The sequence below is a fragment of the Paecilomyces variotii genome, assembly GCF_004022145.1.
Source record: "Paecilomyces variotii strain CBS 101075 chromosome Unknown C8Q69scaffold_7, whole genome shotgun sequence".
NCBI classification, from domain to species: Eukaryota; Fungi; Ascomycota; class Eurotiomycetes; order Eurotiales; family Thermoascaceae; genus Paecilomyces; species Paecilomyces variotii.
Genome location: NW_021167146.1, coordinates 1,641,160 through 1,652,268, shown reverse-complemented (window position 1 = coordinate 1,652,268; position 11,109 = coordinate 1,641,160). Strand labels below are relative to the sequence as shown.

Here is an 11,109-nt window from a genome sequence, read left to right as displayed (position 1 = left end):
CATATTACTACTATCTAACCTTCTCTAAACTAGATAGCAAGGGCGGGTGTCTGGACATGATTTCATAAGCCTGTATATTAACTATATTGTCCATACTCTAGTTAAGAGAGACTACCGGCTAAACAACAGTAGAATGAGAGCTAAAAGTCTTAAAGTTGGTATTGAATTTATGGTTTCCATAATAACGACCTCCACTATGCCGTTCTCGGCCATGTCCCATCTATCCGACGAAGAGAACATGCAGCATAGATGTACTGTACATAAACATTCGGCAATGTCTTCCTGTCTCCGCTACCGGTCATATAAAATTCCAGAGACACGAAAACTTCCGATACACCAGATGAGATATAAGAAAAATCAAAAACGCTTAGATTTCTCCGTCCTTCCGCATCATCGTCTCCGGGTTCCACTCCACGGTCTGCAGGTTGGTCAGACCGGCGCTGTTCTCGCAGGACTGTCTTCCGCTCAGAGGACCGGGAGCAGGAACCTTGACCACCTTTCCACTGTCAGCAGCAAGTGCAGACTCCTTCAGAGCAGTCAGGAGAGACTTGGTGGACTCGGGCGTGAGATCCTCATAGTAATCGTCGTTGATCTGGACCATGGGAGCATTGACACAGGCTCCAAGGCACTCAACCTCGATAAAGGTGAAGAGGCCGTCCTCAGTGGTGTGACCAGGAGTGATTCCGAGGTGTTCAGTGATGGCCTTGACGATCTTGTCACTGCCGCAGCCACCAAGCTGGCAGGGAGTCTATCAAGAGTTGCAAATCAGCCAAAGGTCGCTCAAGAGGTAATTCGGCGGAAAGGGCCGATCCTGTTAATGAGACTATTTGATTCACGTACCGTTGTGCAAACCTGAACGAAGAACTTGCCAACCGGCTCCCGGTTGTACATGGTGTAGAAAGTCGCAACCTCGTACACACGCATGGGTGGCATCTCCAGAATCCGCGCCACTTCGTTCATGACACTGATGCTGGTGTAGCCGTGCTGACGCTGGCCAAGGTCAAGAATGGGCATGACAGCCGCCTTCTTGTACTGCGGGGGGTAGCGCTTGAGAATCTCATCGATGAGGGCGAGGTTCTGAGCGTTGAACTTGAAAGGGATCGAGGGGTTGTTCTGCGGGCTATTGCGGTGCTGGAAGACGTGAATCATTAGTATTCGAGTGATACATCCAATTGAGACAGAATCATGTCGCCTGCGGACCACTTATGGCCCATTGTCGGCGACAATTGAACGGTGGTCTGGAAACGTACCACGAACAGAGACTCGCTCCGCAGCTGCGATCCAACCGAGAAGGGGCGGCATTGTCGCTTGGAAATCTGGGGGATGAGTTGGCGGCCGACCCGCGGGAAGGAGGGGATCAATTTTGAAGCCATCACTGGCGATGTGAAGGCGCGAGAGCACTGGACGGGCACACTGTCTCGACTCTCGCGATGTTGGCGATGTCGATGCCGAGTTGGGGTCGATGGAGGCATTTTGCCGTAGCTCGCGCAGCCAATCAGCGCCTGCGGATTTGCCGCTCACGTCAGCCAACAGGATCGCCTGCACGTAAGCAGGTCGATAATTATGAGAGTTCCTCTCCTGAGTCTCCTCTGATCCTGATCTATCTGAAAGACGTATCTGACATTACACTTACATGGCTAAACTATGATTATATGGTACGAAAACGAATCAAGTATCAATATCTCGTATGTCTCATTACATTATACGATGAAGCCAAAAGGATTGTTGTTGCAACTACATCCCCCCCTGATCGAAAGAGCTCCGTGTATAGATAGTCCCCTTCCACCAGCGTTCATCATCCCGTCATTATGATACGTTGGGATCCCATATCACTCAAATCCTGCTGTAATACGCTCGTGTCGAATAATGCAGATGGGATTCAGATCCCTCCCATGAAAAAAAAAAGGCCCCTATTCAGTCGATACGGACCGAAACCCCCAGGCCATCCATGACCTCAGACGTTCTCAAGTTTATAGACCTCATAAGCAGGCTCCTCGTACGGATGTGCCTTCAACAAAGCCTGGACAGCATCAAGCATCGTCTTTCTCCCAACGCAAAGTATCTCCACCTTCATCTCCTCGACACTCTCAACAGTGCCCACCGCGCCTATGTTCGGATTCGCGCCCTCGCCAGGAAGAAACTGCCCAATCCCGGGAGATTGGAAACACGCTTTGCTATATTTCCCTCCTGGAAATGTACCGGCACCAGTAGCGAAGACGGCCTCTTTGCAGGCTTCGAGGGAGGGGTGGGGTACGAAGAAGATGAGCTTGTAGCGGTCCGCGGACGGCGTGGTCATCATGGATCTGTAAATGTAGTTGTGTCGGGCCTGTAGAGAGATGAGCTGTTTGGATGGTATGACAACCTGTCTGCGACAGAGGCTGAGAACTCTGGGAATCTGGGTCATGGTATTTAGATGCTTGGTCGGTTGGGTCGTGAAACTTGTTAGCTTGTTAGTTATTTATGTCGGCATTGATGTTTTTGATTAGTCATCACATTTATGCGCATCATTTGTGCAGAAAAAAACATAGATACATCTCTACAAAATTCTAGTACAGCCCTCAGGAAATGAAGATTAGGCGGACACCATCAATCTCGACTTCAATAAATAATGATACGCTCTTGAATGTAGTGGTTTCTGCACTACTATATATGAGATTTCCGAAAAAGACCATGGAATTGAGTTGATGTTAACATGCAGGGACCAGCAGATAATGCTCAATTAAAACATAGTCCAATGGACCAATAAAAGGAGAACAAATTAGCATGTTCTAGATTTCATAGTAATTACATCAAATACTAAGTCAGGTTATATATAGACTCTAGCAACATTGCGTTGCCCGAAATTAATAGGTAGTCAGTATCTCTCTGATCTTACGGAGCATTGCCATATGTAGTCACGATTTTAGAGCATTGTCATGTGCTATTCAATGCAAGACGACTCGCCCATGCTGTTCGATAAATTATTGAATATAGTCATGTTTTGGAACCTCAGCGACATCTGCAGTAATGGCGTCCTCGAACGTGATTGGAACAGTATCGTTAAACTTTCCCGCAATCTCTTCGAGTGTAAGTCCCTTGGTCTGTGGTTGATGGCTGTTAGTAGGGAATTATGCGGTGCTACTGTGATATATAAATCATACCTCTGGAAATAGGATTATAATTGCAATAATGCAAGGGACGGTAACCGCCACGAAGACCATGTAATATTCCCATCCAATATTAGCAAAAGCGGTGCTAGCCGGCGTACTGTATGCTAAGGCATTGATGAAGAAGGCGACGTATGTTATACTCGCCCCGTAGCTGCGCAGATGTGTAGGCCATATTTCTGAGCCATATACGTAGCCGGTGCATTCGATTGTAGCGGTGAACCAAACAGCGACGAGAAAGTACATAGCCACACACGCATTGATTCCCGGTTTATAGTTGGTGGCTAGATAGTATTTTTCAAGGGCAGCTTCGATGGAGAGAATAATAACTGACCCAAACCCTCCAATCACTGTCGTCACTCTTGGTCAGCGATCGACTTTATTCAGGTAAAGCAAGCGATACGTACCAAGGAGACGTTTTCGACCAACTCTATCCAATAAGGAAACGTTGATAATACAGCCGATCTGCAAGCATACAGTCCATACGACGGAGAGACCAAGTTGCAGGGTGGTATCGAATCCCAGAGAGGCAAACAAAGTTGGTGTTAAAGTAGCTATAGCGTTCATTCCAGTACTCTGTCCCATTGTCCAAACCAGAGCGGTGCAGATAAACCGTTTGCGCAGGGAAGGGGTCCTGAGGATGTAAAGATAACCACGGGGTAGGTGCTGCTCCAATTCAACCTGCGCCTTAATCTGGACCATCTCTGCATTGGCAACCTTGCCGGTAGGGTCAGACTCCGTTCTGTGAAGACGCTGGAGAATTGCGGAAGCTTCGTCAAATCTTCCTTTCTCTGCGAGCCACCTAGGTGACTCGGGGAGAAAGAATATGGAGACGAGCAGCAGAACGGCAAAGAATATGTGGACGATATAGTTAAGCCGCCATTGATACTCATAGGTCACAAAGCTGAAGCCAAGGGCTAGAGCGGAACCGATAATATATGCCCACACGATGCACACACCTTGCAGCCCTACCAGAAGACCACGCGTATGTGGCGGGGATATTTCGCTCATATAAACAGGGCAATTACTGATTGTCATCCCCCCAGCGACACCAGCAATTACTCTCCCTACAATGAACATGGCAATGTGAACGGCGCCAGCATCCAGAGCATTTCCCAGGATGAAAAGGATGGCCGCTACACCTGTTGCTGCGCGACGACCCCAAGCGCTGGAAATGAGCGATTGCAGGATAGAACCAATGATGGCACCACCGAGGAAACTGGAAGGGCGAGCAGCATTAGCAATCCTAATGCAGCCTAAGTTCTGGAAATACCGACCCTCCAATGATTCCATCGGTTCTAGCAGAAGCATCAGGCCCAGAAAGGAACTTCTCTATGAATGTTGGTTCACCGAAGGATCCAGAAATCACGTTATTAGCATATCCGAAATTGAAACTACCCAGGCCGGCGGCGATGACAGTCTAGAAATGTCAGTATTGTGATTCCAAGTGACGCCAAAGATAAAACTTACCAGAATATTAACCCAACTTGTATGTGGGTTCGTTTTTGGCTGCTCCATGGTCGTTTATGTCATTACCGGTAAAATGGTGAACTGCAAATAAAAGGAAACGATGGAAGAATACAGCCTGGAACAGTTCAAAGGTTCCAAGTTGGACTCTACGAGGGGGGGCAAAGAGATATCAAGCAGCCTAGGGCGACATCCGCAGTTCCTCAACTCTTGCTTCTCTTATGGCTATTTCAATGATTGGATTTTGCATCCCTGCTTGCCAGCTCATTGCGCCGGTTGACTGAACCCTGCATGTTGGTTTGGATCGCGAATCATGTACTAGCGAACGCTACCATATAACAGGCATTGCGACGTAGCTGATTCATATTGCATTGGAGTCCTGGCGCACAGCGATAGAAGTGCCAAAAGTAGCCAGTCCTGCCACTCAATTGTGTAACCCATGCCGCTTGAATAAATGAGTTGGAGGTCGTGCTGAAAACATGAGTCCATGCCCCCCTCCATGGGTGGAATTGTCAACGGCGTTATCATACTCCGTATCTTCATGTTTCTACTGCTACTCTGGGCGACAATCGCTTCTCTGAACAGTTTAACCTGCAGAAGTAAGTAAGTGCCACGTCGTGCCGCAAAATTATCAATGGCGTTTGCGGGTATGCGAAAATCAGATATAATAGTACCATTATGCAGAATGGATTTACCAGTTCAAATATAACCTTTCTCTCAAATTCCGTTCTATCTACTGCGTTCCAAACCAAACGACACTTCTATTCAAGTCGATTACAGAATACATTATCCAGAACAATGGCACCCACTGAAAGAGGAGATTACAATACTATGCTGAAGGAGCTGAATGCTCCCAAGGCGAAAGTTTTCCCTGTTCTCGAGCACAAAATTGCAATCGTGACTGGTGCAGCTGAGGGCATGGGGAAAGCGACCGCTCTTCTGTTCGCTGCGTCAGGCGCCAGTGTCGTACTAGCAGACATCAATGAGCAGGGTGCTCAAGACGTTGCGAAAGAGATTGAAAAAGCCGGCGGACAGGCCTATGCAGTCAAAGTTGACATCTCGGACTCAGAAAATGTACAGAACCTCATTCAACAAACGGTTGCCAAATTCGGAAGACTTGATTGTGCTGTCAACAATGCGGCCTTGACTCCTGACGGAGCACCCCTGACGGACTTTGATGAGGCTTATTTTGATAAACTGATTTCAATCAACCTGAAGGGAACAGCGCTATGCAATAAATACGAAATTGCTCAAATGCGCAAACAAGGAACTGGGGGCTCCATTGTGAATATCTCTTCAGTTGTGGCCTATCATGCGCATCCCAATATGGTGGCCTATACTATCGCCAAACATGGCATTGTTGGCTTGACCAAACAGGCGGCTAGCGAGAATGGCGATGCCAATATTCGGGTGAATACAGTTGCGCCTGGAGCTATTTTGACAGAAATGTCAGCCAAGGCAATGATCACCATGGGGACTGACCATACGGAGTACGCACGCCAGATGAGCATGCTGGGCCGCTGGGCAGCTCCGCACGAGGTTGCTCAGGCGTCCCTTTGGTTGTGCTCAGATGCTTCTTCATACGTGACCGCGACGACCTTGCCTGTCGACGCTGGCTCTCATACGAAATGAGCATCTTTTGAGATTACTATCTCTGCAAGAGGTTATTTGAGAAGTAGCCATGTTCCTATTTGCCTACTCAGAAATGTCGAATGGCTTCTAGGCGTGTCTTTGCATACACTTGTTGATCATCAGACGCGTCTATGGTCTGTTGTTTTCACGGAATATATAGTATGTGGTTAAATACATAGGTGGTATCTTTGCGCTAACTTGACCATCGAGATATCGTATCTGGAAGTTTGTCCACTTTTTTCCCCCGTATATCATGTTGAATTAGACAACGGGGATTGAAACTGCACAAGGTGGAAGAACAGAAACAGTTCGGAAGGTGATAAAGAAACTTCATGCGAGAGCGGTATATTTTCGAACATGGTCATCGATCCGCTGCAGAAGTTCCAGCTTCCTTTCTTCATGGATCCAGCTGCCTCTAACGCTATTTTCCGCAATGGTTCTCCACTCCTGAATAGATAGCCTAAAGGCGTCCTCGACCGCACAATAGTTCGACAAGATAAACCCGCCAAAGTAGGCTGGATCATCGCTGTTTATCGAGAACCGAACGCCTGCATCGAGGAATTGCCTGACGGGAACTTGCTCTATCTTCTCAACGCCACGTAGACGGACATTAGACACTGGACAGAGCGTCAACAGAATTCCTTCCTTGGCCACATATTCTAGCAGCTGCTTGTCTTCAATCAGCCTTCTGCCGTGGTCAATGCGCTGTGATCCAATCTCAAGGGCTGCACTGATGTATGATGGGTCTCCTTCTTCACCAGCGTGTGCAGTCAACTTGATGCCCTTCGACTTCGCAGACGCGTAAATCTCGCGAAACATGTCCTTCGGGGGCCCAACTTCTGACGAGGAGCAACCGATCCCGTGCACAATCCCTGCTTCAAAATGGCCATTTTCCAGTGCTCGGTTGTACACCCGATGAGCGTCATCGAGAGGGAGGTGCTTGACGAAACAGAGAATGAGCTTTGTCGTCATTTCAAACTCCCGTTCTGCGCGCTTGCACGCAGCGCTGAAGCCGTCCACCACCGTTTCGTACGCAATGCCACGGTTAACATGGACCTGAGGATCGAAGAAGACCTCCGCATGGTGCACGCCGTCCGCATTCGCTTGCTTGAAGTACTCCCAGGCCAGTGCTTCAAAATCTGATTCACTGATCAAAACGGACATTCCGGTGAAATAGAAGCCAAGAAAATCATCTAGATTCGAAAAGTGACCGTAACGCTCTTTCAACGCTTCGGGAGATGAGTATGCTGGGTTATCTTTGGGGTCTGGCAGCTTGATGGAATTCCTATCTGCCAGTTCGAAAATGAGGCTGGGGGTCAGACAGCCTTCCAGGTGCACATGATGTTCGCATTTTGGCAAGCCTGCGAGGAAGTCATGAAGAGGGCTGCGACACATTGCGGCTGGTGGAAGTCGTCGCTGTCTGGACTCTCGACAACGTCAAAAGAAACCAAAGAGAAAGCAACAAATAAGTATGTACAGAGCCACAGCGATGCAGGAATGAGAAAGTTAAGTATACAGCAAAAGAAGGTACGGCGACAAAGGAAATTGCTTCTTGCTTCTTTATCCAAAGCACACTCGTAACAGATATGGCGATTCCATGTCTTATGAGGTTATCTAGAGACCCTCCGCTCTGGCCCTCTTGATAGCCACCGCAGTGGGTCTGAGCGGAAGAGAAATTTCGACGGACTGAGTTGCCCAAGTCTATAAGCGCTTCTAACGGCCCAGTCCGTCGGAGGCGACCGATGGAAGCTATCTCCCGAGTCCAGACAGGCAAAAGCAGTTACCAGTGAGATTGATAATGATGGATATTGAAATCTTGGAAAATATCTCGCGTTTTGTGACACAAAGATAATGCTAGATTTGTTCAAGGTTCAAAACGAACTGAGATAAGAAGTCTAGATAGTTAACTAAGTTAGTGTTGTACTGATTATCTCATCTCCAAACCTAGCTATTTGATAACCTAACCTTGTCGCTTGTGCAGAAAACCATAATATTTAAAAGGACCATCTATCCACTGCGATTGCCACTGTAAAGTGCAATAGAAGATGTAAGTTCATATGGTAATATGTAGAATTACATCGCACAATAGATCCCAGCCATTAAGACAAAGATCGTGGAGAATATCGCAGATATATGACCGATGTAGTACTTGTACTACCCCTTGATCCGCCTTGAGTGAGATGACAAGTGAATAAAGATATTGAAAAAAGTTTTTGTATTACCAGTAACCTCGGGAGTATCCATATAGACAGCATATCTATACTTGCACATGACGGTAGGACAATGCAGACTATACGCTAATAGACATAGACAACGACGCCATATCCCCAGGTGGCACTCTGCTGATACCATCTAAGAACAAACACGTGCCATATGAACACCAGAGAGAAATTTTACATTTGTTGGAGCAATATTTGGAGGAATATCCTTCATAGTCATGAGTTCCAGTTCTAAGCATATCGGGGTCCTCTCTGGGTTAATGACACCCCGTCATGAAATCCTCACCTCATAGAGAAAATAAATCATGGCATACATATCACAACATAAGCTAGAAAAACAATCTACTAAATAATTAGCCCCTGTCAAGAATAATATCAATGGTTCATTTGATTATTTTCTATGGAGGGGGCGCGCAGCAGCCTAAGGCCGCAATGCGATATAGACTAGGTTAATTTCGGCTTCCGACGTCATCGTCCAGGCCGAAATTCCGACTCATAATAATTCTAGAAAAACGCAAACCGAACCCTTTCGCCAGTTCATTTCCACCGCTTTCGATTTCTGATATACAGCAGACAGAGAGAGACGGTTCCTTCCGCTTGCTCTTGCACCGTATTTAATGACCAGCTAATTCCGGAAGTCTTTATCACGAGAATTGCTCTACGAACCCCCTCACTCCAACCCCACTGTTGAAATCCTGACATCGCTGAATCAGAAAGTAAGATTCGAAAAAAAAAGTGCCAAGCTATTTGGAGAAGAAAAGAAGCATCCACTAATATCCAATTAAGATTGCCTGTGGGCCTCTGGCCTCACCTGTCACGGTGATTCTAGTCTTATCTCGGGCGCGCTCAATAGCAGCACGTCCTCGGTGCAGTTTCCAGCACTACTTCGCGACCATGTCCACCAAAAGGACGACGCAAATACTCCCTGTTCACGCACTGAACGCAGAGGGGCCTGGAACCAAGACCCTGGCACAATGGTGGGCGGATGAACGCAGTCGAGGAACCCCCGAAGCCGCCGCAGTCGCTAAAGCAGCGGAGGCGCTTCGTACAACAGACATACCAGTTGCATTCCCAACGGAGACAGTATACGGTCTTGGAGCAGATGCGACACGGAGTGATGCTGTTCAGGGCATATATAAAGCCAAACAGAGGCCCTCTGATAATCCGTTGATTGTCCATGTGGACTCGATGGACATGTTACAACGCATTCTGAACCCCGCAGACGAGAAATACTCTCTTACGGCCGCTTCGGAGCAGGATATGATTCCACCCATCTATAGGTCTGTAATAGCTAAGTTCTGGCCTGGGCCCTTGACGATTATCCTTCCGAATCCGCCGCACTCAGTCCTAGCAAAGGAAGTCACCTCGAATCTTTCCACATTTGGCGTGCGGATGCCAGCCTCACCTTTCGCCCGTCTCCTTATTCATGTCACCGATCGACCACTGGCAGCTCCCTCTGCAAATGCCTCGACGAAACCATCTCCAACAACCGCGCAACACGTGTATCACGATCTGCATGGACGCATAGATTTGATTCTAGACGGAGGTCCTTGTGGTGTAGGAGTAGAGAGCACGGTCGTCGATGGTCTTTCAAATCCTCCAGCTATCCTTCGACCGGGTGGCATTGGGCTCGAGGAGCTACGACAATGTCAGGGCTGGGAGAACGTCGTCATCGGATACCGTGATAGTTCTCTAGATGTGAAGGAAGTACCGCGTGCTCCCGGGATGAAATACAGACACTATTCCCCTCGAGCAAAGGTTGTCCTCTTCGAACCGGAATCAGACCCAGCATCTGTCGCAAATCACATCCGCAAGGATCTGGAGAACAGCGCAGTTTGCGCACACAACATCGGAATCGTTCGGACCAGAAACTGGGGCAAATACCTAGGGCTCAACGCAGGACACGAATCTTCCGAACAGACCAGGGAAGAACCAGAAACGAAGGCAACGCTGGACTTATTCAAGATGCCCATAGAATCCCCCTGCGGTAGTTCCCCCAAGACTATCTTGAAGGAAGTCTACGACTACCCGCTCGGATCAGACGTCGAGGCCATCGCGCGAGGTCTCTTCTCCGCTCTTCGTACGCTAGACAGCATAGGCGTCGAGATCATCTACGTCGAAGGAATTGCAGATGACGAAGGAGATCTCTCTGCGGCCGTCATGAACCGGCTCAGAAAGGCAGCAGAGGCGGAAGTCAAGGCTTAGAGTTTAGAAAAAAGGAAGAATGGATGTTCCTTTTTTTAGCTGCGATATCAAAGTCATGAGACGCATTTAGATTTCTTTTCTTTCTTTGTGCCCTTTTTTTTTCCCATTCGGTTTATTTTGTCTTTATGGTTCTTCTTTCTTCCTTCCTATTTCTCGGGATGCCCATTTCTTGTTCGCATTGCTCTAGAGCTCTCGTTTTTTTTTTTTTTTTTTACTTTTGGCATTATTCGCTACATAGGTATGATTGCATCATGATTGAGTGATCTGTTAATAATCTTCAGTAGTAGAATGAATATACTAGCTTCTTCTTATTCTTCTATTCCCTCTATATATGAAGTCCCTGATATTTGTATGCGTTGTAGTACATATTCAAAAGGCTTTATCAATATGATGTGAGAAAACCGGATGTTTTTTTCTAAATGATCTACTGCGCAACCTGA

At 47.5% G+C, this 11,109-nt stretch overlaps 6 protein-coding genes across 6 annotated transcripts; 2 read left to right on the top strand and 4 right to left on the bottom strand.

Moving 5' to 3' along the window:
• Positions 1 to 55: 55 nt before the first annotated feature.
• C8Q69DRAFT_471637 (putative NADH-ubiquinone dehydrogenase 24 kDa subunit) lies at positions 56 to 1,433 on the bottom strand. The gene is made up of 3 exons (XM_028630928.1): positions 1,251 to 1,433; positions 841 to 1,131; positions 56 to 748 (listed from the first exon to the last, which is right to left on the bottom strand). Exons 1-3 carry the CDS (start codon positions 1,371 to 1,373, stop codon positions 368 to 370), a joined length of 795 nt encoding a protein of 264 aa, XP_028484468.1. The 5' UTR covers positions 1,374 to 1,433; the 3' UTR covers positions 56 to 367.
• Positions 1,434 to 1,557: 124 nt separating this feature from the next.
• Positions 1,558 to 2,516, bottom strand: C8Q69DRAFT_471633 (GTP cyclohydrolase 1 type 2/Nif3). The gene has a single exon (XM_028630927.1). The coding sequence runs from the start codon at positions 2,402 to 2,404 to the stop codon at positions 1,955 to 1,957; it is 450 nt and encodes a 149-aa protein (XP_028484467.1). The 5' UTR covers positions 2,405 to 2,516; the 3' UTR covers positions 1,558 to 1,954.
• Positions 2,517 to 2,670: 154 nt separating this feature from the next.
• Positions 2,671 to 4,802, bottom strand: C8Q69DRAFT_471631 (general substrate transporter). The gene is made up of 5 exons (XM_028630926.1): positions 4,617 to 4,802; positions 4,424 to 4,566; positions 3,554 to 4,365; positions 3,141 to 3,496; positions 2,671 to 3,080 (listed from the first exon to the last, which is right to left on the bottom strand). Exons 1-5 carry the CDS (start codon positions 4,662 to 4,664, stop codon positions 2,961 to 2,963), a joined length of 1,479 nt encoding a protein of 492 aa, XP_028484466.1. The 5' UTR covers positions 4,665 to 4,802; the 3' UTR covers positions 2,671 to 2,960.
• Positions 4,803 to 5,444: 642 nt separating this feature from the next.
• Positions 5,445 to 6,245, top strand: C8Q69DRAFT_404162 (hypothetical protein; the record flags this gene model as incomplete). The annotated part of the gene is made up of 1 exon (XM_028628028.1): positions 5,445 to 6,245. One exon carries the CDS (start codon positions 5,445 to 5,447, stop codon positions 6,243 to 6,245), a length of 801 nt encoding a protein of 266 aa, XP_028484465.1.
• A 165-nt stretch (positions 6,246 to 6,410) lies between these two features.
• Positions 6,411 to 7,747, bottom strand: C8Q69DRAFT_305635 (adenosine deaminase). The gene has a single exon (XM_028627194.1). It carries the CDS (start codon positions 7,638 to 7,640, stop codon positions 6,576 to 6,578), a length of 1,065 nt encoding a protein of 354 aa, XP_028484464.1. The 5' UTR covers positions 7,641 to 7,747; the 3' UTR covers positions 6,411 to 6,575.
• A 1,224-nt stretch (positions 7,748 to 8,971) lies between these two features.
• Positions 8,972 to 10,910, top strand: C8Q69DRAFT_471627 (protein SUA5). The gene is made up of 2 exons (XM_028630925.1): positions 8,972 to 9,180; positions 9,251 to 10,910. Exon 2 carries the CDS (start codon positions 9,359 to 9,361, stop codon positions 10,667 to 10,669), a length of 1,311 nt encoding a protein of 436 aa, XP_028484463.1. The 5' UTR covers positions 8,972 to 9,180; positions 9,251 to 9,358; the 3' UTR covers positions 10,670 to 10,910.
• The last annotated feature ends 199 nt before the right edge of the window (positions 10,911 to 11,109 follow it).